The sequence below is a fragment of the Equus caballus genome, chromosome 18, assembly GCF_041296265.1.
Source record: "Equus caballus isolate H_3958 breed thoroughbred chromosome 18, TB-T2T, whole genome shotgun sequence".
Taxonomy (NCBI): domain Eukaryota; kingdom Metazoa; phylum Chordata; class Mammalia; order Perissodactyla; family Equidae; genus Equus; species Equus caballus.
This window is the reverse complement of record NC_091701.1, coordinates 61298901-61323847: the sequence shown is the minus strand read 5'-3', so window position 1 is coordinate 61323847 and position 24947 is coordinate 61298901. Positions and strand designations below refer to the sequence as shown.

At 36.0% G+C, this 24947-nt stretch overlaps 1 protein-coding gene across 6 annotated transcripts in view; it reads left to right on the top strand.

Moving 5' to 3' along the window:
* The window catches only part of NCKAP1 (NCK associated protein 1), a 94573-nt gene that overhangs the window by 52696 nt on the left and 16930 nt on the right, over positions 1-24947 (top strand). For all 6 annotated transcript variants that reach the window (XR_011428309.1, XR_011428310.1, XM_070241395.1 and 3 more), the window contains 8 exons: positions 1528-1673; positions 3421-3553; positions 11873-11992; positions 12599-12738; positions 13609-13740; positions 16239-16457; positions 16654-16784; positions 17059-17156. Coding sequence is in view for 4 of the 6 variants with exons in the window: in XM_070241395.1 (XP_070097496.1) it covers positions 1528-1673; positions 3421-3553; positions 11873-11992; positions 12599-12738; positions 13609-13740; positions 16239-16457; positions 16654-16784; positions 17059-17156 (1119 nt within the window). In the remaining 2 variants the exon portion in view is untranslated. The remainder of the gene's footprint in view (positions 1-1527; positions 1674-3420; positions 3554-11872; positions 11993-12598; positions 12739-13608; positions 13741-16238; positions 16458-16653; positions 16785-17058; positions 17157-24947) is intronic.

Here is a 24947-nt window from a genome sequence, read left to right as displayed (position 1 = left end):
TTGTGTGTGTCTCTGTCCAAATTTCTCCTTTTTATAAGGACACCAGTCATACTGGACCTCATTTTACTTTGATTACCTGTGTAAAGACCCTGTTTACAAATAAGGTCATAGTCTGAGGTATTGAGGACTGTGACTTCAACATATCTTTTTGGGGGACACTTCAACCCATACTGTTGTTCTTAACCATGATTGGGACATACAGTCACTTGGCCCCTTTCTACTGCATAATAGACTTTTATTTTCTGGTGACAGTAGGACAAAGCATACCAAGGAAGGAAAGAATGGGGCATACAGGTAGTCGAGAGAAGTCTGGGCTAGGAAAAGAGGGCAAAAGTGCAAGGTGGGAAGCAATGTCCAGAATCTAGGAGGTTTGCATAGATGATGAAGAGCAGGTCAACAGGGAAGTTTCCAAGCCTACAGACTTCTAGACCATAGGTTACAAGAGACAAAATATTGAGAGCAGTATTATATAATCTGTAGAAGAGTATGGATCCTGTTTTGAGGATTTTATAAATTTGGCTATGGAGACAAGGCATAAAAGATATGAAAAATTAAATATCAGTTGAAAATCTAAAAGATTAAGTTAAAAGATGCCACTGACAGTATGATTATCAGTTACTTACAGTATTCTCAGAAGGGAGAAAGCCTTTTCCCAAGTTGGAATTGCTGGTAGTGGCTTTATAGAGAAAGCAACATTTTACCTGGACATTGAACGACGGGTAGAATTTGAATAGGAAAATAGCCTACACAGGAAAAGGGCAAACAGTGAGGCAAGGGCAAGTAAAGTGAGTTTTTAGTATAAAGTATTACTACAAGAAGGAGCAAATCTTCACAAGAGATACAAATGATCTGATTTTGATCATATCCATATCTCCCTCTCTCTCTCCCTCCCTCCCCCTCCCTCCCTCCCTCCCTCCGCCCCCCCCCCCCCAACATCTGTGCCAGTCTTCCTCTGTTTTGTATCTGGGACGCCACCTTAGCATGGCCTCACGAGCAATGTGTACGTCCTTGCCTGGGATCCAAACCCATGAACCCCACCTCACCGAAGCGAAGTGCACAAACTTTGTCCCTACGCTACTGGGCCAGCCCCACTATCCACTTTTTAATGATTCAATATAATCTAACACTCCCTGAATCAACATGTGCAATACTTACTTTCATCTAATTGTTTCCTAGGTACCTGTTCTCTCAAACTAGTTTGAAAACTTCTTTTGGGAGGGTCAACATAACAGTTCATGGTTTTATAATTTTGATATTGTAACTTCACTTCCTTTGGGATTCGTGATGGATAACTCATATATTCTATTTTATGGACAGTAGTATTTCAATTTATTTTTTTAAAGAAATTCTTGATGGGAATTTCAAGTTTGGGTCACTATAGACAATTTTTAAAAGATGATGTTACTGATAGAGTGTCACAGTAAACTTTATATGTTTTCAGTAGCAGGTATTTTTTCCTGTAGAATGACGAGGCTGAAGTCACTGGTCTCTGCCTGAACTGCTTTTCTTCCTGTTGCGCTTCTACAGGCCTATACCAGTGTCTCCAAGGCTTCACTCAGCCTTGGCGATCACAGAGAACTTGGAAAGATGATGAATACAATAATTTTTCATACAAAAATGGTAGATTCTTTGGTGGAAATGTTGGTGGAAACATCAGATCTCTCTATATTTTGGTATGTTGTAATTTTCTTCAAATCAGAATTCTAAATTTTTAGTATTCAAAGATATGTTTCTTGATTGCCTTTATGTTACTGTAGTCCTTAACCCAGTTCAAGAATTGACTCTTAAGAATAAAGGGAATAGTGGACAACTTGCCAACAAAAAGAAGTTTAACAAATTGAGATTTTATGTTTTATTTTTAATTTTCTGTCAGAACAACTCTTACTTATGTGAATTTATTTTTTACACCTTTTTTGAAGAGGTGAAATACACTCACTTCAGATTGCCTTAGGACGCTTTTTTGCATGATTAGGCTGAGGGGAAAGAAGTGTGGATCAAGACCAAATAGAACAAATGTTGGAAATTAAATACCAAGTAATGTCACTCTGCAATATTAAATTAGATGTTAATATGATGATGTGGTGACTGCCCTCTCCATTGTGCCCCACTCACTTTTGCTTTTATCATGCCCTCTTTTCTTTATACTTAGTAGTTTATAACTTTTCCCCCTCTCCTTCTCCCCACATAATGTGGTCCTTGAAGGAAGATCCTGTTTCTGTTTCCTTAGTGTCTAACATAGTAAGTACTTAATAAATGTTTGAATGAATAAGTGAACTTGATTTTGATCAGATTAATAAACAGTGGAGCCAGGATTCAAATTCAAGTATTCTGGCTCCAAAGCTGTACAATATCAACTCTATTTCTGCTCCTTGGCCTTTGCTCCTTTAGGGAAGCTGATCAGAATAACCTAGTATGTCCCCTTATTTCTAAAACTCTGAGATAATCTCAGTGGATAGTGCTAGTTTCCGTCTACTGAATAGAGATCATTATGAAAAGCTTCTCATTGCTTTTATTTTGGAAAATAACACAATCCACACTGATTTTGGCAGTTTGTTTTAGGATGGCTTTAGTTAGCAGTATTGCAGAAGAAATCCGAATCACCAGACAGGGCAAGCATAAGGGATCTCTTAAAGGAATTTATGAAACACAACACATGACATGTCAAATTTGCAGGAATTTTAAAGATTATTTGAAACCCTGTACTGTTCTCTGACCCAGAGGCTACCTTGGAAAGACAAAGGAACATTATATGGTTAGATATTTTTGAGCTACAGAAAGGTTCCTATTGTGATAGAAGGATATAGCAATTAGAAAGTCCTCTTCCTTTTCTTGGAAATAAAAGCAGTTTGAGTAATGTTTAAAATTTGCAATTTTCGGTCATATTTAATTAATTTTTATCCATATTTTCTCATAGCCACCTTCTTATTTTGTCTGCAAAATTCTGTTTGTCTTATTATTCCAAGATGTACTATATTTTATTGCCTCACATTATTTTAGATTTAATCTCTCTTAAGTTCAGAAGTAATTTAAAATTAATGGTGTGTCTTTGAATTGGCAGTGTGTTTCTTTCTTAGTAGGACATAAAATAATGATGTTTCTTGCAATTGATTGTGACTTAGCTTTGATGAAATTTGATGATGTAAGATTTGAATGTCACATACTCATATGCCATAGATATGGTTTATTTTGTTTTTATTTTAAAATTTGTTAATATTATAAAAATATTTTTATTACTCCAGAATGATTATTGATGTGTAAGAGGTACTCTTTGGAAAAATAACTATTCTCTTCTTAAGGGAATAAGTGCTACCAGTTGGTAACTTTCATTCAGTTAAATTAACTGTAAGGTCCTGTATCATAAAATTTTAATTTTAACTATAAAAATTGTGATTCTAATTTTTAATTTGTTTCCTTGTGTAGTTTTTATAGTCGTGCTTTTGAGAAGATGTTTCAACAGTGTTTGGAGTTACCATCTCAGTCAAGATACTCAATTGCATTTCCACTACTTTGCACTCATTTTATGAGTTGCACTCATGAACTGTGTCCAGAAGAGGTAATTTCAGAGTATTACTGTGATTCATATGGTATGCAGAATAAACTAGACCAAACATGTAGCTGACTAAATGTTTACAAAGTCATAATTATCTAATCTAACTTCCCACCTAATGCATCCTTATGCAGAATCAGAAGAATGCTTGAATAGATATGTGATATAGATATAATATATTTGGATAGATAAACATACATACATTTTTATAAGAACATAGCATAAAGGTACTTGGAATTAACTTTATTAAAATAAATCGTGGGCCAGGTACTAATGTTTATGGTAAAGTTATATACAGTAATTGATTTTGTATGCTTACTGTAAGTCTGAAACTATCATTGAAGACTTGAAAATTGAGTGTACAGATTACTGACCAAACATAACCATGTCAAAGAAGAATTTCATGACTTGTTAATATAGTAGATATAGTAAACAGAATTAAAATTTGTCAGTATTTATTTGAGTCTTCTCTCTTTTTTTGTAGTGAGTCTGACTAAGGATTTGTCAGTTTTGTTTATCTCCTTAGAGAACCAGCTCTTTGTTTCATTGATTCTTTCTACAGTCTTTTTTGTTTCAATTTCATTTATTTCTGCTCTAATTTTTATTAATTCTCTTCTTCTACTGGCTTTGGGCTTTGTTCTTCTTTTTCTAATTCTGTTAGGTGTAGTTTGAGATTGCTTATTTGAGATTTTTCCTGTTTGTTAAGGTGAGCCTGTACTGCAATGAATTTCCCTCTTAGGACCACTTCTGCTACATCCCATATGAGTTGTTATGGTGTGTTTTAATTTTCATTTGTCTCCAGATATTTTTTGATTTTTCCTTTAATTTCTTCAGTGATCCATTGGTTGTTCAGTAGCATGTTGTTTAGTCTCCACATCTTTGTACCTTTCCCAGCTTTTTTTTTGGTAGTTGATTTCTAGTTTCATGGCATTATGGTCGGAAAAGATGCTTGATATTATTTCAGTCTTAAATTTATTGAGACTTACCTGGTTTCCCAACATATGGTCTATCCTTAAGAATGTTCCATGTGCACTTGAGAAAAATGTGTAATCTCCTGTTTTTGGATGAAGTGTTCTATATGTATCTGTTAAATCCATCTGGTCTAGTTTTTCATTTAATTCCACAATTTCCTTGTTAACTTTCTGTCTGGATGATCTGTCCATTGTTGTAAGTGGGGTGTTGAGGTCCCCAACTATTATTGTGGTGTTGTTAATATCTCCTTTTCGGTTTGTTAATAGTTGTTTTATGTATTTGGTGCTCCTGTGTTGGGTGCATAAATATTTGTAAGTGTTATGTCTTCTTGGTGGATTGTCCCTTTTATCATTATATACTGCCCCTCTTTGTCCCATTTTATCTTTGTCCCATTTTACCCATTTTATCTTTTTTTTTCGAGGAAGATTAGTCCTGAGCTAACATCTGCCACCAATCCTCCTCTTTTTGCTGAGGAAGACTGGCCCTGAGCTAACATCCGTGCCTATCTTCCTCCACTTTATATGTGGGACACCTCCTACAGCATGGCTTGATGAGGGCTGTGGCAGTGGGTATGTCCACACCCATGATCTGAACTGGAAAACCCTGGGCTGCCAAAGTGGAACATGTGAACTTAACCGCTGTGCCGCTGGGCTGGGCCCTACCTGTTTTATCTTGAAGTCTACTTTGTCTAAATATGGCAACACCTGTTTTGTTTTGTTTGCCATTAGCTTGGAGTATTGTTGGAGCTGAGAAGTGTTTCCTGGAGGCAGCATATTGTTGGGTCTTGTTTTTTAATCCATCCCACCACTCTGTGTCTTTTGATTGGAGAGTTCAGTCCATTTACATTTAGACTGATATCGATATATGAGGTCTTAATGCTGCCATTTTAGCACTTGTTTTCTGGTTCTTCTGCATTTCTTTTGTTTCTTGTCCTGTGTATTTCAGACTACCATTTCAGTTAGGTAGTTTTTGATACTTTTTTTCTAGTTTTCTCTGTATTTATCATTTGTGTCTCTGTCCTAATTATTTGTTTAGTGGTTACCATGAGGTTTGTATAAAAAATCTTGTAGATGAGATAGTCCATTGTCTGATAGCCTCTTAATTCCTTGGACCAAGCCAATTCCATCCCTTGCCTCTTCCGCTTCTAAGTTGTTATTGTCACATATTATGCCCTCTTGTGTTGGAAGTTTGTGGTTAAAAAGACAAGATTATATTTATTTTTGGTGTTTTCCTTCTCCTTATCTTTAATGTTACATTAAATGTTGGGTAACCTGTTCTGATAGAGAGCTGCAATTTTCTGATTTCGTCTATCTATCTGTTTGCTCAGGGTCTTGTAACCCCTTTCTTTTTTTTTTTTCAGGTATGAGGGCCTTCTTGGGGATTTCTTGTAGGGGGTATCTTGTGGCAATGAACTCTGTTAGCTTTTGTTTATCTGGAAAAGGTTTTATTTCTCCATTGTATCTGAAGGATATTTTTGCTGGACAGGGTATTCTTGGCTGAAAGTTTTTGTCTTTCAGAATTTTGAATATATCATTGCACTCTCTCCTAGCCTGTAAGGTTTCTGCTGAGAAATCCGCTGAAGGCCTGATAGGGGTTCCTTTGGAAGTTATTTTCTTTCACCTTGCTGCCCTTAATATTTTTTTTGTCATTGACTTTTGCCAGCTTTACTACTATATGCCTTAGAAAAGGTCTTTTTACATTGATGCAGTTTGGAGATCTGTTGGCTTCTGTCACATGGATTGCCTGCTGCTTTCACAGATTTGGGAAGTTCTCAGCTATTATTTCTTTGAACAAGCTTTCTGCTCCATTCTCCTTCTCTTCTCCTTGTGGAATACCTATAATCCTTATGTTGCATTTCCTATTGAGTCGGATATTTCTCGGAGACTTCCTTCATTTCTTTTTAGTCTTAGTTCCTCTCCTCCTCCATCTGAAACATTTCTATATTTCTGTTCTCAAGACTGTTAATTCTTTCCTCCACAATATCAGCTCTTGTTCAAGGAGTCTAGATTTTTCTTTATCTCATCCATTGTGTTTTTCATCTCCAACATTTCTGATTGGTGGTTCTTTATAGTTTCAGTCTCTTTTGTGAAGAATTCCCTCTGTTTATTAAATTTGTTCCTGATTTCTTTGAACTGTCTTTCTGTATTTTCTTTTAACTTGTTTTTTTATGATAGCTATTTTTAATTCTCTGTCATTTAAATTATAAATTTCTAGGCCTTCAGTATTGATTTCTGGGTACTTGTCATTTTCCTTCTGGTCTGGGGATTTAATATTTTTTTTCATAGTGCTTGATGGCATGGATTTGTGCCTCCACATAGACAGACTTTGGTTGCAGTTTCTACTTGCCGCCACTAGGGGGAGGGGGCAGGACCTGTGTAATCTGAGCCCACCAGGATCCCTGTCAGCTGTGTCTGTCCCAGCCTGGTCCGCTCCTTGGGATCACAGTGGCCCTGTAGGGCCTCCCACCAAATGGGAAAGCAATCACACAGGGGCTCCAAGCTGCTGCCACCTGCTCCCACAGTCCTGCCCAGATGCCCTCCCCACTTGGGGACTGCAGTGGTACTATGGGTGTTCATGGCAGCCGGGAGCTTATTCGCCTAGACTCCAGCTCTGCCACTGTCTGGTCCTAGGTTGTACCAGCTGTTGTGTTTGATGGGCGGGACCTCCTCACTGGATCTGAGCCATAGCTGTTCCCTGGGACTGTGGTGGGACTGTGGACTCTCCCACTGGTGGAGAGAGTGATCACATGTGGGCTCAGGGCTGCTGCCACCTGCCCCGCAGTCTCACTGAGTTGCACTTCCCCTTTGGGACTGCAGCAGTACTATGGGTGTTTGAGGCAGCCAGCAGCTTGTTCGCCCATGCTCACAGCTCTGCCGCTGTCTGCTCCTAGGTCACACAAGCCTTTGTGCTTGGTGGGCGGGGCCACCTCACTGGGTCTGAGCCTAAGCCACTCCCATTGGACTCTCCCATGGATGGGGAAGCAATCACATAGGGCTCAGGGATGCCATCACCTGTTTCCACATTTGAGTCAAGGCACTTGCCAAGGCCCTTGGTGCTGCAGTGGTGCTATGAGCGCTTCAGCCGGGAGATCAGTAGCATGCGTGTACTGCACTGCCTGGGGGCTGGAGACTGCTCACCAAGCTCCGCTATCTCCTGAGGGTAGTCTATCCATCTTCAGATGTACAGCAGCACTGGTCTCTCAGGCGTCCTGATGTGTTGTGTGGATATCCTCTGTTGATCAACAAATGTCCATTCAGTTTTACTTCGGAGGAGGAGAGACAAAGGGAACAGCTCACTCTGCCACGTTGCTGATGTCCCAGATTTGCTGGTATTTGTAAGACACACACACGTAGGCATACACAGTTATTGAATGATTGAACTACACAGTAGTTTTATTGATACCAAGTATGTAAAAAATGTACTCAGTATTCCTTTTAATCTTTAAAGAAGAAATATCACTTTATGAGTGTGGTAAGAATATATATTAAAACTAAATGGTATATTTCTTTATAATTGAACTTAGTGCTAAGTCCCTTTACTTAGAACTGTAGAACTTGTAGAAAAGAAACTTACAGATAGCAGTAGCATTGTTAATATCTTTAAGCATTAGGTAACATTTGTTGCAGATTATATTCTAGCATTCCATTAGAAGCAGACTCTGAGACAGAGATTAGCCTGCAGGAAGTTTATTAGGGAGTACTTTTAGGATTAATATTTGTGAGGATATTAACACCACAAATTTTAATATAGTTACAAATTTTTTGGATTTAATAGATTTTTTCCCACAAGGTTGATACATAAGATATACTTAATTTTTTCCTCCTCATCATCCTTCCCACTAAATTACCCGTCAAGTCCTCTTAATTTTACTTGTGTAGTATCATTTCTTGAATCTATCCTCTACTTTCCATTGCTGTTGTCACTATTGTAGTTCATATTTTTAATATTCTCCATATGTACTCTTAAATAGTTCTCCTTCTTTCAATATTTCTATCTTTAAGACTAAGATACTGCCACTAGAGTGTCTCTTTCCTTCTTAAAGAACTGTCAGGGATTGTCCATTGCATTTGGAGAAAGTAAAAATTTCTCAGTCAGGCATTTAAAATCCTCAACAATTTGATCTCTACTCCCAGTGTCTCTTTTTGGCCTTTAAAAAAAATTGTGATTGAAAAATATAGGTAGAATATAAAAATGTACCATTTTAGCTATTTTTAAATGTACAGTTCAGTGGCATTAATTACCTTCACAGTGTTGTGTGACCATCACCACTATCTATTTCCAAAACTTTCATCACCCCAAGCAGAAACTCTGTAATCATTAAGCAGTAACTCCCCATCCCTTCTGTCCTTGTTATCCTCTAGTCTACTTTCTGTCTCTATGAATTTGCCTATTCTAGATAGTTCATATAAATGGAATCATACACTATTTGTCCTTTTGTACTTGGCTTATTTCACTTAGCATACTGTTTCAAGATTCATCCATGTTGTAGCATGTATCAGAACTTCCTTCTTTTGTATGGCTGAGTAATAATCCATTGTGTGTATATACTGCGTTTTGTTTATCCACTCCTCTGTTGATGGACTCTACCCTCATTCTTATCTTCTGCTTTCCACTCCTTAGTAATTATAATTAGTCCATGTTATACAAATCATACTAATTTACTTGTCTACTTTTAGGCCTCTTAAAGGCTTTTCCCTATACATAAAATTCATTTCACTGCAGCTCTACCTGTTGTACTCTTATTTCTTCTTCAGTGCTCAGCTTAAATTCGACTTCCTCCATAAAGATTTTCAGCATTTATCCAGTTAGAATTTGTCCCTCCTTTACCATATTTTCATTGCACTTTATATCATGATTATATGTCATTGTCTACTTTGTATCATTTATTTTAATGTTTTTGCCTCATTTAGTTGGTAAAGTTATGGTTCCTTAATAGGGCAAGACTGAATTCTTATCAAGTAATTACAACAGGTAATTAATAATGTGTTTATATATTTATAGAACCATAAAACTTATATGGCATTCTTCTGTTGCATTTAATTCTTGCAGTGACAACATAGGCAGTACAGCTAATTACCTTTAGTTTACAGATGAAGAAAGTCTCTAGTGGACTGATGTGTTTTTTTCTCCCTGTAGTCATGAAGCTAGTAAGTGGCAATGTTCTGTTTTTCATTTAGCTAATTTATTAAAGCCTGTTATTTTCCAGCTGTGCCTTGTTAAATCCTGTGATAAAAAGATGTGAAGATACAATTTCAACCCTTAACAAATCTCTGATCTGATGATCTGTGCTGTGGTCGAAATATGCATGGGGCACTCTGGAAGCATTGAAGGAATTCACATAAGGGTGAGGGTAGAGTAAGTTGGTGGGCATAGTTCTCAGTGCAGTCTAGCATTATAATTTTGATTTTAGCCATTTGGCGCATTTAGATCAAAAACATTATGGGAAAAGTCTCCAAAACAGCTTCTTAATGCTGAGGCCTCAGTTTGAGCTGGAATACTTAAAATGAATTTGCAGAAAGGCAGTATGTTTTGAACCAGATTTGAAATTCACACCCTGCTAGGTCAGCAGGGTCCCCAGATAGAGACAGCCAGAACTAATGGGAAACTAGTAATTGTGTTCCTCTGTCAGTACTTTTGAGTATAGAAGTAGTTCATTCATCTTTTCCAGTCTCACCGTTTAAAAATCTTCCATATGCTGTTGTTTCTCAAATTTATGTCTCCACCCTTAACTCTTCCCTTCATCTCTAGGTTTTCTCTATATCCAGCTGCAACTTAGGTATGTTTAGTCATCTGAAATGTAACATGTCCAGAATAGAACTGTTAATTCTCTGCATCTTAACCCACCCCTAACCTTGGAGCCTTTTATGTTTTTGGCTCTACCTTTATATATATCTGAACTCCTGCCTCTTCTCACTCTTGTCCAATCCACATCATATTTTGCCTGGATTTTTGTTACGTCTCCTAAATGATCTTTCTGCTTCTGCCGTTGTCCTTCTAAAGTCTGTTCTCAGCCCTGCAGCCAGAGACAGAGAGCAGCTAGATCATGGAGAGACTTGTGACATGTTAAGAAACCATAGTTGTTTTGTTTTCCAGTCTCAGAATTTCTGAGCCTCTTGAAGAGGAGTAGTGAAATCAGATCTGTATTTTAGATGTTAGTCTAGTAAGTTTGAAGCAGTGCTAATTCAGTATTCTTTTTCCAGGAAGAAGTGGCAGCAAAGGACATGTTTTATCTTTCAGGAGTCAGAATTCAGTTAAACAAAACTCTTAGATGTTTATAATTTGAAATCATTCCTTAAGTAAAGTGAACTAATATTTAACATTACCTGGCCTGGGGATCCCTTTTGATTTGGCTTCCTATTAAAGTTTTAAAGGGTATTTTAAATAAAATATGTTAATAAGGTATCATGATAGATCTAGGAATATAATTATTTTGCATGTTTAAGTATTTTTATATTCTTTTACATTTATTACAGCAGCAGAGAAATAATGTATATAATTGCTATATGTTATATAATTATGGACCATCAAGGAAGGAAAACTTTTTAAAATTTGTCTCTTTGTAAAGTATTACAAATGTATAGTACAGAATTGTACAGCATTATATACTCAACATTCCAGTTACCATTGACAAGAAAAACCTATTAAACTATTGCAACATCCCCCAAAACTAAAAAGATACAGAATCCTGTAGATACAGATGGATGGATTTGAGTGGGTGTCTACATATATATATTTATAAAGTCTCCTAAAAATTAAATACAATGTTCTTTTTTTCCCCTGTGGTGTTCAGAAAATGCATAGTCAGCTTTTTCTCTGTCCTCTGGGATAGGGAGTTTGATTTTGGGGAATCAAATGCCTTGTGAATTTGTTTGTTTTACTGACTCGATTTCTAACAGTTTTAAATATTTGAGCTTTTCTTTTCTGTTTATACACTACAAAGTTGTTTGTTGTGTCAAGATTTATATGCATATAAAATCAGGTAAGATTAGAAAACATTAAATCTGTTATTTCACATCTTCTGCTTGACATTTTAGTATTTAAGAACTGGATATAGGACATTGTGGAATTTGAATACTAAATTAATAGTTTTTCTAGTGAAGGAAAATACTGGTTCTTTAAGATTCCTTCTAATCATAGTTTACTTGTATAATCACAAAATATGTATTTCATGTCATTTGTATGCAAATGCAATATGGTAGATAAGTTCTTACAAGAGATAAAAGAAATCTATAACATTTCCCACCTCCACTACTTATTGTAGAATAGACTTTAAGCTTATTTTCCATGTTGTGTTTTAATTCAAACTACTTTCTTGTAACTTTTATTATTGTTATTGTTATTCTGCTGTAACAGCGACATCACATTGGAGATCGCAGTCTTTCCTTATGTAATATGTTTCTGGATGAAATGGCCAAACAAGCTCGAAATCTCATCACTGATATCTGCACAGAGCAGTGTACTCTTAGTGACCAGGTAATAATTTAAGTGTTTCCTTACAGATAGAAAATTTGTGTATGAAGGCAAGAAAATTAGCTATTAGCCAATTTTTTTTTATTCTCAGACTTTCAGGAAATCTCATTACCTCTTATTGTGAAGCCCTGTTAGTAGGTTTTTAAAAAATTACCGCTGTCTTTAGGATTGCTTTCTGTTTAAAATCCGACCTCTAGCTTGGCATTCAAGTCCCTTCCTGATAGCTCCAACCTACCTACTCTCCCCTGCGCTTTCTGTTCCACCACCTAATAGTACTCACAAGATTGTGAACACATCATGTCCTAACATAGTTTTGTTCTTCATAGGCCATTTTCCTTCCAGTAAAATGTTCTTTCTCATTTCCTTGTTTGCCTGATATGTTTTCACTTATCCTTTAAACTGTGGCCTTGGTATAACTTCCTCTATGAACTGTTTCTTCACAAAAGATTTACCTATTTCTGTTTTCCCCCAAGCTGGCTAGGTAAACTGTCCTCCTCACAGTAGTGCTCGCGTGGTAATTGCTACGCAGTCTGGATTCAGCTGAGGTTTGCTTCAATAGTTACTGTGCTTTCAAAGTAATGTAAAGATTTCATTTCTTTTTAAATGTAGTTGCTGCCCAAGCATTGTGCCAAAACCATTAGTCAAGCAGTGAATAAGAAGTCAAAAAAACAGACTGGTAAGAAAGGGGAACCTGAAAGGGAAAAACCAGGAGTGGAGAGCATGAGGAAAAACAGGCTGGTGGTGACCAAGTAAGCCCTCCACTTTTATTGTATCTTTTTGTTACACGTAGAAGAGGTTTTTTCATGTTTTTGTGTGGCGTTTAGTACTGAGGAAATGCTAGTAATTGTAAATTGTTCATTTCCTAGTCATTAGTTTTTTTATTTTTGTGAACTTGATTAGCCAGTTAGTGCTTATTTCATCCTAAAATACAGATTTTGAATTTTTGAAGAAAATACATGTAATAGATGATATTTGTCTTTATATACTGAATAGTGAAGGCCAAGAACCTGTCTAAAAATTTGGTGGGGGGGCACAGTATAAGCAATCGGTAATTTTCAATTTATTTAAAATCAGATATCTGAGACTTTATTTTGGTATGTTGTCATATATTAGAACATACCTAGTATCATTTTAAAATGGATGTGTCAGACTAGATGGCATTCAAGGCTGTTTGTTTGTTTGAAGGGGAGGCATAGGTGGGCAATAATGGATGAATATTTTTTTGTTTAAAGTAAATTTCATACTTCCTTGTTTCCTGCATTAAGCAAGCTATTTGCCATTTTTGTAGATAATTTTCTTCCTCCACAACAGAAGGTACAGCAGGAGTTGGAAGTGATTGTATTTATGAGTGCAGAATCAGCTCTTCCTTGGGTATTAAGTTAATATAGTCATTATCATCTGAATGTAGAAACAAATGAATGACACTGTCTTTATAAGGTTGCTCTCATATGTTAGCGATACCCTTAAAGATTTTGAACCTCGTCAGTTTAGGAGAGGAAAAAAATTGGATTCTGTAATTATTTTCTCCAAGTAAGATCTGATATGTTTATAAAATTAATTTTGTATTGCTATGATGAAATGTTGAAAATTTTATTTACTGTTTATTAATATTTTTTCAGCCTTGATAAATTGCACACTGCACTTTCTGAGTTGTGTTTCTCTATAAATTACGTACCAAACATGGTGGTTTGGGAGCATACCTTTACCCCCCGAGAATATTTGACTTCTCATCTGGAAATCCGCTTTACTAAGTAAGAAAGAATATAAACTGTTTTGGGTTGTTGGTTCAGTTAATGTTTGTTATATTTATTCTTCATATCTATACAGTGTTTCCTTTTATGATGAGAAGCATTAGTAGAACTGATATAGTATAAAGAATAATGAACTGGGAATTTCTTAAATTACCCAGATTCTTGTCCCGTACTGGTTATTAACTAGTTGTAACACTGGACAAGCCATTAATCTCCATGATCCTTGGCTTCCTTGTAAGCAGAATGAGAAGACCGGAGCAAATCAGTGTATTTCAGCAGGCAGGTGGTAACCCAATAAGGTGATGAAATCAGTTTAGAAGGTTGTAGTCAACATTTTAAGAAAGAAGAGGGAGGGAAGGAAAGGAAAGAAGGAAGAATAAAAAGAATCTGTGCGGGGCCAGCTCGATGGTGCAGCAGTTAAGTGCGCACGTTCTGCTTTGGTGGCCTGGGGTTCGCCAGTTCAGCTCCCGGGTGTGGACATGTCACTGCTTGGCACGCCATACTGTGGTAGGAGTCCCACATGTAAAAGTAGTAGAAGATGGGCATGGGTGTTAGCTCAGGGCCAGTCTTCCTCAGCAAAAAGAGGAGGATTGGCAGCAGTTAGCTCAGGGCTAATCTTCCTCCAAAAAGAAATAAAACGGAATCTGTGCATTGTATGTAATAAGTGGAAATATTCCTTCATGAAACTTTTCAGTTATGTGTATGTGTGTGTACTGAGTTATCATGCTACATACATATCTTACAGTGTGTCATAGTCAAATGTTTGAAAACCTCAGGACTGGATGAACTCTTAAGTCTTTTCTGAATTCAGATCTATGCTGTTGTGCCAGTAGAATTCTAGACTTTTGAGGTGCTCAATTCTAATTAGAGTTTTGTAAGTTGTATATATGTTTCTTGAAATGTTATTGCATGTAAGACAGAAACCTTTCAGTTTTATAAATGTTGCTTCAAACTTTTCCTAAAATTACACATTTATTTATCAAAGAAAATAGTGATTGATTTGACAACTTTTTTTTGAAAGGCTTAAAGCAATTTATAAAGCAAAATTTTGCCAAAAGTTTTTCAAAGTTTTGTAGTCATTAACAAATAGTATTTGTACCATATGGTTAACAATGTTTTAAGTACCATGAATAGTAATGAAACAGTATAAAGCTTAGAGCTACAACAATTAGAGAACAAAATAGGAGACTATATAAATGGGTGGTAAATTGAGTGTTAAGCCATCAGTTGCCTAGAGAAGAGTCTGGTGTTGAACAAAGACTGTCTTTTGCTCTCTTTTAGTAAGCAGGCACCCTGACAGTGAAACCCAGAATGCTCTAGTATTTAGACCAAAGGGACATTATACCCTGTGGTATTTATTATTTTCAACCAGGTGGGGGTGGTGGAGTGGTGGGTGGAAGGTGGGGTTTAGTTTATAGCTCCCTTGTTTTCCTTCTGTAAATAGTCAGGTCCATTAATCCATGGAGAAGCAGATGTTCTTTTTACCAAACTGCTTAGTGATCAGGATCAAGGCAAGCCTGTAAACTTGATTACCTGGGAAAGATTTTTGTACCAGGAGAAATAGGTTATGAGTATTAGTCGGTTGAATTTTGCTCGTCACTTGAGTACAATCTTAGGACTTAGAGGCTGTATACAAGGATAGCAGTTTTTGTCTTGAGTTGGTGTTTTGGGACTGTTTCTAGTGATGAGGTTTGTCGTCTTTAAGGATTCATCCTTAGAAATACAGCTCTAAGATCTTTGCAAATCTAATGCTCAGGGAGCTTTAAAGACAGTGAAATGGGGTGGCCAGTTTAGGAAAATATTTTCAAAATTTCTGTTTCCTTTTAGGCTTATACAGTTTCTTAGGATATAAACCAAATAGAACTGTGTTTTGTGTGCTGTGAGTGATTAAAGAATGATGAAATTATTTATTGCCTTGTTTTGAATGTCATGCATTTTGCTGAGAGGCAGCACTAAGTTAGGCCATCGTGGGTCAAACCCTAGACCCACCACTTCCAAGGAAAGTGACCTTGATCAGATTAGTTTACTTGAGTTCTGAGCCTTAGTTTTTTCCATCTGTGGAATGGTGGTGATAGTAACTACATAGTAAAGTTATTTGGATCGTAAGTAATATATATAAAGCCTAAAAAACTACTGGCACATCACAGTCCCAGGTGAATTCAAGCTATGGCCTAAATAGTCCATTGTACTTGCTACAGACCACATATCATGTTAAAGGAACTTTTTAAACCCCCTTTATCCTTAAGTCATTTTTATTACTGATGTCCTTAGAATTTTTTTGATCACTTGCATTCCCATTTCATTGTAGCTTTTTGGTATTCATTCTTTTTTTTCTGTTGTTTCTTTGGAAAATAATGATAGTAATTGCATGGCTTTCTAACGAATTTTTATTTAAAATTAATTTTTATCGCTTATTTAATAATAGAGATCAGAGGGTGAATGGCCTGTTGACATAAATGCAAAAGTTAAGGGCTCTTTTCTTACTCTTTTTCCCCCAGGTCAATTGTTGGAATGACTATGTATAATCAAGCCACACAGGAAATTGCAAAACCATCAGAGCTTCTAACAAGTGTAAGAGCATACATGACTGTACTCCAGTCAATAGAAAACTATGTGCAAATTGATATTACAAGAGTATTTAATAATGTTCTTCTTCAACAAACACAACATTTAGACAGTCATGGAGAGCCAACCATTACAAGTCTATACACAAATTGGTAAGGAACACATTTAGAAATTTGGAGTGATATAAAGTGTCTTTGTAATGAACTACTTAGGAAAGTTATTTTCTTTTGAATAAGTGCTCATTCCTGTTAATTTATTGGTCAACTTAAAATATATGCAGGAATGTATACCATAATAAATTCTGAATTAAACAATTTCTCCTGGTCATATATTTACTTTTCTCCTTAGGTATTTGGAAACCTTGTTAAGACAAGTCAGCAATGGTCATATAGCCTATTTCCCTGCAATGAAAGCATTTGTGAACCTACCCACAGAAAATGAATTAACATTCAATGCAGAGGAATATTCTGACATATCAGGTGAATAATACTATGACATATTTTAAAGAATGAAGAAACTTGGATTCTTTTGGATTTTGATTCTATTATGACTATTTTCATTCAATTATATGCGTGATCATACATTATATCTTAGACTTACCTTTGCATTTGTTACTTTTCTTATTCTGGAGACTTTTCTCAAGATTCTATATTAATAATTTGCTTCTATAATGGAATGTTCCAGTATGTTAACGTTTATTTTCTTAAAGTATTTGCTCTGTCAAAGTATAAAATTAATTATGTTTCCTTTCAGAAATGAGGTCGTTATCAGAACTACTAGGCCCCTATGGTATGAAGTTCCTAAGCGAAAGCCTTATGTGGCATATTTCATCACAAGTTGCTGAACTTAAGGTAATACAGACTTTATTGATTTGGGCTTTTAGTAAAAACATTAATTCCTGAAAAACATTTCAAGACTGTGAACAGCAAGGCCAGAATGTTAATTACTTTAACCTGACATGGAAGTTCTTGTATGTAAATGAAATTATAGAGCCAGCAGGGCCTTTCAATAGTATCTTAGTTTAGTTCTCTCTGTTTTACAGATGAAAAAACTGAAAGCCTAGAGGGGTGAATTGACATACTAAAGGAGACTGAAACTCAGATTTCTTGACATTTGGTCAAGTCTTCATTCTCTTGTACCATGATGCTTTTCTTTGAATGACCGTGTTTAAAAATTCCAGCCAGAGTCATTTGTTTAAATTTGTAGTTTGAATGTGTTACTCTCCACAGATTAAAATACAAACATTGTTACGCTTACTGTTTTTTCTTACTATTATGCAATCTTTTAAATTGTCTTATGCCCTTTTTAAGCTAAATGAAAAATGTTTTTAGAATGCTTAGAGTTTTAATAAAGACATAAAAGAACTGAAGCAACAACATTTTAAATAACTTTTTTTGAAGGCCTTTTAGAAACATCCCCGTGCCAAGGTGATTTATATTGAATAAGCCTGTGTATATAATAGGTATCTAGTTTTTGAAAGAATTGGAATTTGAGCCACTAAAACTTGAACTTATGAGCAGAATAGAAAATATGCCTTTTTGTTTGTGAAAGTTTTTTGGTGGTTATTTGTGCCTTGCATTTTTAATTTCTTAAGAAAATAGTCTATAGCACTGATAAGTAGCCTCCATTTCAAATGTAGCATATAGACGTCTATATGTGGTAATCTGATTTTCTGAAAATTGATCAAATTTATTGGATAAGTCAATTCCTATAAGATTAATAATATTTTGCTGAGTGAATAAAATAGATGGCAAGAGTCAGTGTGACTAAAAGGAGAAGCAACATTATCCAGTGGTTAAGAACTCAAGCTTTCAAGTCAGGCTATCTGAATTTCAGTCCTAACTCTCACTTATGAACTTTGACTTTGGACAAAATTTAAACTCACCAGCCTTTTACTTTGAGAGAGTTATATGAAGTACTACATATCAAGCACCCGGGTACTCAGTATAGTGCCTGACACAGTAAGTACTGAGTAAATATTATTTTGGTGTTTATCATATCGTTATCCTCTTGATCTTTTCTTTTTTCTTGCTGAGGAAGATTCGCCCTGAGCTAACATCCACGCCAATCTTGCTCTATTTTTTTAGTGTGTGGGCCGCCAGCATAGCATGGCTGCTAACAGAGTGATGTAGGTCCATGCCTGGGAACCAAACCCAGGCCACCAAAGCACAGTGTGCTGAACTTAATCACTAGGCCACTGGAGCTGGCTCCCAATCTTCCTCTTTTTGCTTGAGGAATATTCCTCCTGAGCTAACATCTGTACCAATCTTCCTCTATTTTGTATGTGGGTCCCCGCCACAGCATGACTGATGAGTGATATAGGTCCATGTCTCAGATTCAAACCCACGCCACTGAAGCAGAGCATGCCAAACTTAACCACCAGGACATGGGGCCAACCCCTCCTCTCATTCTTTTTTAAAAGAATGTTCTACCATTCTCTCTTTTGTTTTTTTTTAATAAGATTTTATTTTTTTCCTTTTTCTCCCCAAAGCCCCCTGGTATGTAGTTGTATATTTTAGTTGTGGGTCCTTCTAGTTGTGGCATGTGGGACGCCACCTCAGCATGCCTTGATGAGCAGTGCCATGTCCGTGCCCAGGATTTGAACTGACGAAACACTGGGCCACCTGCAGTGGAGTGCGCGAACTTAACCACTCGGCCACGGGGCCAGCCTCCTCTACCATTCTCTTTTAAAAACCAACTGTTAGACTTTCTAATGTGGATTTTAAATACACAAACTTTATACTTTATGTGAGTTTAAATAAACATTACAATACTAGTTTTGGTTCTTTACAAGAAATATCATTTTTGTTTATTAGACACATTTCCCTGTAAATACATGATCTCTTTTCTGTCCTACTGTTCTCAGGTAACAAATTTCTCATCTCCAATTTACTTTCTTGTGTTCCTTTCAGTACGAGGTAATAGAAGAATTATGGCCCAGTAGTTTTAGTTTGGCAACTATTTTTAATCTCAGACTAAATTAGTAGATACTTCTGGAATTGTTAGTGTTTTTAGTGCTTCTTTGCCATTTAATGTGTTGGATTGAGTATTGTGATGTAGTAATAAAATTAGCCTGTTTGAATCTCTCTGTATTGTATCTATGAGAGTTCAGAGGCATCTGATGTCCTTAACAGCACTGCAAGACCCCTGTAGGATCTGGCCTTCCACTTTTCCTCACCTCCTTTACTCTTCCAGCCTCGTTGGCCTCTTGCTGTTGCCTCATCTCAAAACACTCTTCAATGAGATATTGTCTTAGCTTGTCTTTTCATAAAATTTGTGTATTTTTCACGTCACCATATCAGAATATCCTTCCTTGACCACACTTTCTACATTATTTCTTTTTATTCTCTTTATCCAGCTTTGTGTGTATCTTACTTGTGACCTCTCATGTCACGTATCTGTTTATGTCACTCTCACTAGAATAAAAACTCAGTTACAGTCGGCCCTCTGTATCTCTGGATCCACATCTGTGGATTCAACCAACTGCAGATAGAAAGGTCTACAATGGTTGTATCTGTACTGAATATGTACAGACTTTTTTTTTCCCTTATCTTCATTCCCTGAACAATACAGTGTAACAGCTAGTTGCATAGCATTTACATTGTATTAGATGTTATAAGGAATCTAGAGATGATTTAAAGTATACGGGAGGATGTGCATAGGTTATGTACAAATACTGTGCCATTTTATATAAGGGACTTGAGCATCCAGGGATTTTGGAATGGATTGGGGGGGTCCTGGAACCAATCCTCCGTGGGTACCAAGGGATGACTGCATAAACTCTCTTAAAGCCTCGGTGCTAAGTTAATATCCAACACGTAGCAGGTGCTTGGTAAATATTTGTTGGATGCAAAAATAAAAATAGTTAGCTTTCTTGACTCTTTACTTTGTTCCAGGACTTTTCTAAGCTCTTTACACATATATTATTAACTTTAAATCCTTAAAACTGATAGTGTCCCTATTTTACAAGTTAGGAGAATAAGACCAAGAAAGATTAAGTAATTTGTCAAGACTCACATGCTTAGTAAGTGGTAAAACTAAAATTTGAACCCGTATAGTCTGCCTAGCTCTAGAGCTGATACTAATGCCATGCTATACTGTCTCCAGAAAAGAAAAGAATCTTAGTAGTCGTCTAACCCACCCTTATCTGATGCAGGCACATATGCTAGGTGATAGGTGATGATCTGGTCTTTTTGAAAATGAAGCAGTCTTATCAATTACTGTGTATCTCTACTTATGTTGAGTCAATATCTAAATAGGAATTTTTGATTGGGCCTCATTCTTACATCAGGAGGCAGAGACTGCCTTTGACAAGATCACTCTTCACATATTTAAAAATTTTTGTTGTGTATTATTGTCATCCCCATGTGAAATACATTTATATTTGGTCTCCCTCTCTTCAGTACAAATTCTGTCTTGTTAGTGTCATTCTTAGAGAATAGTGCTTTGAACTGACAGTAAACTTTCGCTAGAGATCTGATTAGTGAGGGCCACTTGCCTACTCTGGATACTGTACTTACTAATACAGTTTAAGGTAGCATTAACACTTTTGGTAGCTGTGCCATATTATTTTCATATCAACTTGCAATCAGATACGTTTTCTTTGATTTTTTTTTTTATATATATTGACCTTGAACTGTGGCTCTCCACATCATGTATTTTGTACAATTTTTTATGACCTAAGTGTCACTTTATTGCTCTTTTAAAAATTGATCTTGTTAGCTAGTGTCCATTATTTCCAGATCTTTGAGTTGAGATTTTGTCAGTCTTTTAGTAATCCTTTTATAAACATAACTGTCTTAGCTGTTTCCTTAAGTATTAATGTTATCAAATACTCTGATTCTTGAAAAGAAATGGAAGGAGCTTGTGTTTTAACATTTCTCTCATATCTTGGGGTGACTATATTTTCTTTCTCAGCTATTATTAAAATTTAATTTAAAGTTGATGTGTTAATAATATAAATAATGTTAACTTCTTTTTTAATGCTATTGAATTTTCTGACTCGAGATTGTTGTTTCTTGGCTGGATTCTTTTTCAAATATTTGATAATAGTAAACCTAAGTCCAAAACCTAGGCAAAAGAGACTTGTGTAAGAGCTTAGGTTCATTATCTCTGAGCTCTATGGGTGTGAATTAGCTTGAGTTTCTCATTAAATGTAATATGCTCCAAAACTGAGATGGTTTAGGATACTAAAACATTTTTTTCTCTAAAACTTTTGATTTTAGCATTTTGGTAATTTTCTATGTGATTTTCCTCACTTGACTTTTCATTTTACCTTTTAAAAAACTTGTGTATTTTATTAATGATTTAATGCTAGTTGTAGGAAGACTTTTAGAAAATCATGCAATTATGTTTTGGTATTTAGGGGCTTTCTATTTTTACTTCTTTCTTCTGAAGTAGTAAATCCTGATTTTATTAAATGTCTTTCAAAAGGCTTCTTCATATGGTCAACCATAAATATGAAAGCTTTACTTTTCTAACATTGTGTCTTTATCATTTAAGTTTCTTCAAAACAAAGTTAGTCCTAAGGATTCAGTTTTCTGGAATTGCACAGTGCTTTACAGTGATTTTCTTGGAAATGCCTCTTAACAATCCCAAGATGTAATCCAGATTTCTCTGGATTCAACTACTTGTGTATTATTTAAGAACTAGAGAAGGTGTTACTCATGATTTTATATTCTCAGCCTCTGTGTACTGAAACATAATTCCATGTGTATTCTTGTATTTAATTCTATAAGAAATCTTATGATCATAATATAATGATGTTTCATATAGACAAGTTCAATGTGTTGTATACTTTTCTATTTCATTGAAATAAATCTCCAAAAGTACTCATTCAGTGATGATTCTAATTGTTTTGCATCTTTAAGTGTCCTACAAAATTACTTTCCTTAGGATAATCTAGTTTATTAAATTGGAAAAACAAAATAATGTAGATTTTTGCTTCCAGTATTGGTAGGCTAGGTTATCTAGTTGTCCCCTATAGGCAACTTAAAAAACTAGAGAGAGAGAGAGAGAGAAAGAGTCTTCTTTTAAAGAGGAGAGAAAAAAGATCGGTATTTCTAGGCTAAAATAAGGAGAATGTGGGAACTAGGAGACAAGCCTGACATTGGAAAGCACTTTTGACCTGAGGACATTTGCTGATCCAGAAGTGGCATTTGTAAGATTAAACTGTAGTTTTGGTGGCCTTGTCGGGTGAGGGAGTCTATACTCAAAACCCCAGGCGTACCCAAAGTGGGAGTGGGAAGTCTGCTTAAATTCTTCGTCACCGTCACCCTTTTTACATGGACTGCCCAAAAGGTTACCTTTGCAGGGTAACAGTGAACTGCAAGTGATTCACCCCTCTCCAGGATTTGCAGCCCTGTCCGTGTTATTCTTTTTGTGCAAGGAATCTCGAGCCTTGAACCTGGGTTAAGGCGGTCCTATGTTAGTAGTGCCCCAAGGTGCTTGCCCGAAGCTAACAAAAATCCACTCTGGAGAAAGTTTATCTTCATCCTAGTCTTAAATGATTGCTACAAATAGTTTTTCAAACACAATGAGTTCTAGCTGGGGAGTGGAAGTCTGTGGGAGATCAGTGGAGGGTGGAGGTAGGAGGTTTAATACATCTGGCTGGCTGCCATGATTCTTATGTCATTCTGCCTCTCTCCTGCCACCAAACGAGGAGCACCCTGTTTCTGGTGTTCCTTGAATTTAGTGTCTTCTTTAGCTGCATTACTTCTTAAGATAGTGAGAACAAATTGAGTACATAATAATCCCCATACAGACATGTGGTAACCCGCTTGTTTTCAACCTCAAGCCTTCCTTTCTGTGCCACTGCCTACAATTTCTGAGCCCTGCTTGGGTCCTGAGGTGTGCATTAGCTTCTATCTCCACAACAAGAACTTGATGATCAGAATTCTCACCTCTACTTCTTTGTTCTAGTTTCCATCTTCTAGGAATTTGTTCTCTCTCCTTTGGTCTTGTTTCCTCTGTTATTGTAGGTTTATGCCTTTTTATTCTTTTTCTTCTCACTTCAGTGGATTTCTGGAAGAAGCTGAGTTTTAGGCATGTGAAGAATTTTCTACATTTAACTATCACTTCCACATAGTTTACATACTTGTTTGAACATTTCTATAGGAAAAATTTCTGAAAGTGGATCAAAGGATATGAACATTTACATTTTTTCTGATACTGCCGTATACCTCTCTGAAAAGATTGTAACTTATGTTCTCCACATTAGAACATGATGATGTAATAGCATTTTAGTCTTTTTTGAAATTAGATCATAAAATGTTTTTTTTTTTTTTTAAAAGATTTTATTTTTTTCCTTTTTTCTCCCCAAAGCCCCCCAGTACATAGTTGTATATTCTTCGTTGTGGGTCCTTCTAGTTGTGGCATGTGGGACGCTGCCTCAGCGTGGTTTGATGAGCAGTGCCATGTCCGCGCCCAGGATTCAAACCAACGAAACACTGGGCCACCTGCAGCGGAGCGCGCGAACTTAACCACTCTGCCACGGGGCCAGCCCCTAGATCATAAAATGTTTTGAGGGGAATTATAATATTTTTAAGGTTGTCCTGTTAACATCTTATCTTTTCTTTTTCTCTATTTTTTTAATGTTTAATCTAAACCAACATAAAACTAGATATTATATGGCTGCATCTTTTTATTTTAGAGATGACCTTAATTGTTTTTGGTTCCTGTTTTAGATGAGAATCTTTTTGTTTCAAAGAATAAATTCGTGTTCCAATAAAATAGGAGATGATCTTTATATTTAACGATTATGAATAAATTATGTGTCAGACAGTCAGCACTATGCGTGTACACTCATGGTAAAATGTATTTATTATTTTCTGGAGAAGAAAACAACCAGTCTTATTGCCTACTAAAATTCTTGGTGTGTTTCATTTGAAGTTGTGCCCATTGAGTCAATTTCTCCTTCCAATCCTGCCAAAAGGATTGTTTTGGCGTTTTATGGATCACTTCTTCTGGTACTTCACAGAGTCCTAGAAGATTTTATTTTTCAAATGAAGTAGCAAATTTAAATATGAATTGTGGCAAAATTTTAACACTTTTTTTAACCAGTTCTTCTTTTAGTGCCCTTGATTTGTTTCACTCTATTTGTATCAGTTTGTTCTAAACCATGTAGTTGGTACTTCCTAGTATTACTTCCAGCTTTCACTTCATTTGTCAGTGATATTAATCAATGGCTTTAAATATATAGAGAGCTCTATTTCAGCATACAATTGAGGGGAAAAAAGGAAAAAAATTATGTAAACCATTACCTTCAAGAGGAGATGACATTAACTTTTCTTTTTTTCTTTTAAAGGGTAATGGGCAAACAGATACTTTAGGGTAATTGTTCTTAAAGTGCAATCCCCACATCACCAGCAGCATTACCTTGGAACTTGTTAAAAATGTACAGTTTTTGGTTTTACCTCAGACCTGCTAAATCAGAACCTGTGAGACTGGACCTAGGAATGTGTGTTTTAATTAAGAAGTCCTCCAGATCATTCTGATGCACACTAAAGATTGGGAACCACCTCTTTAGTGATTAAGAACATGGATTTTTAAATCAGGCATATCTGAATTCAAATTCCAAATTCCACTGTTTAATATCTCTGCAACTTTGGCCAAGTTATCCAACTTCTTCGAGCCTTGGTTTT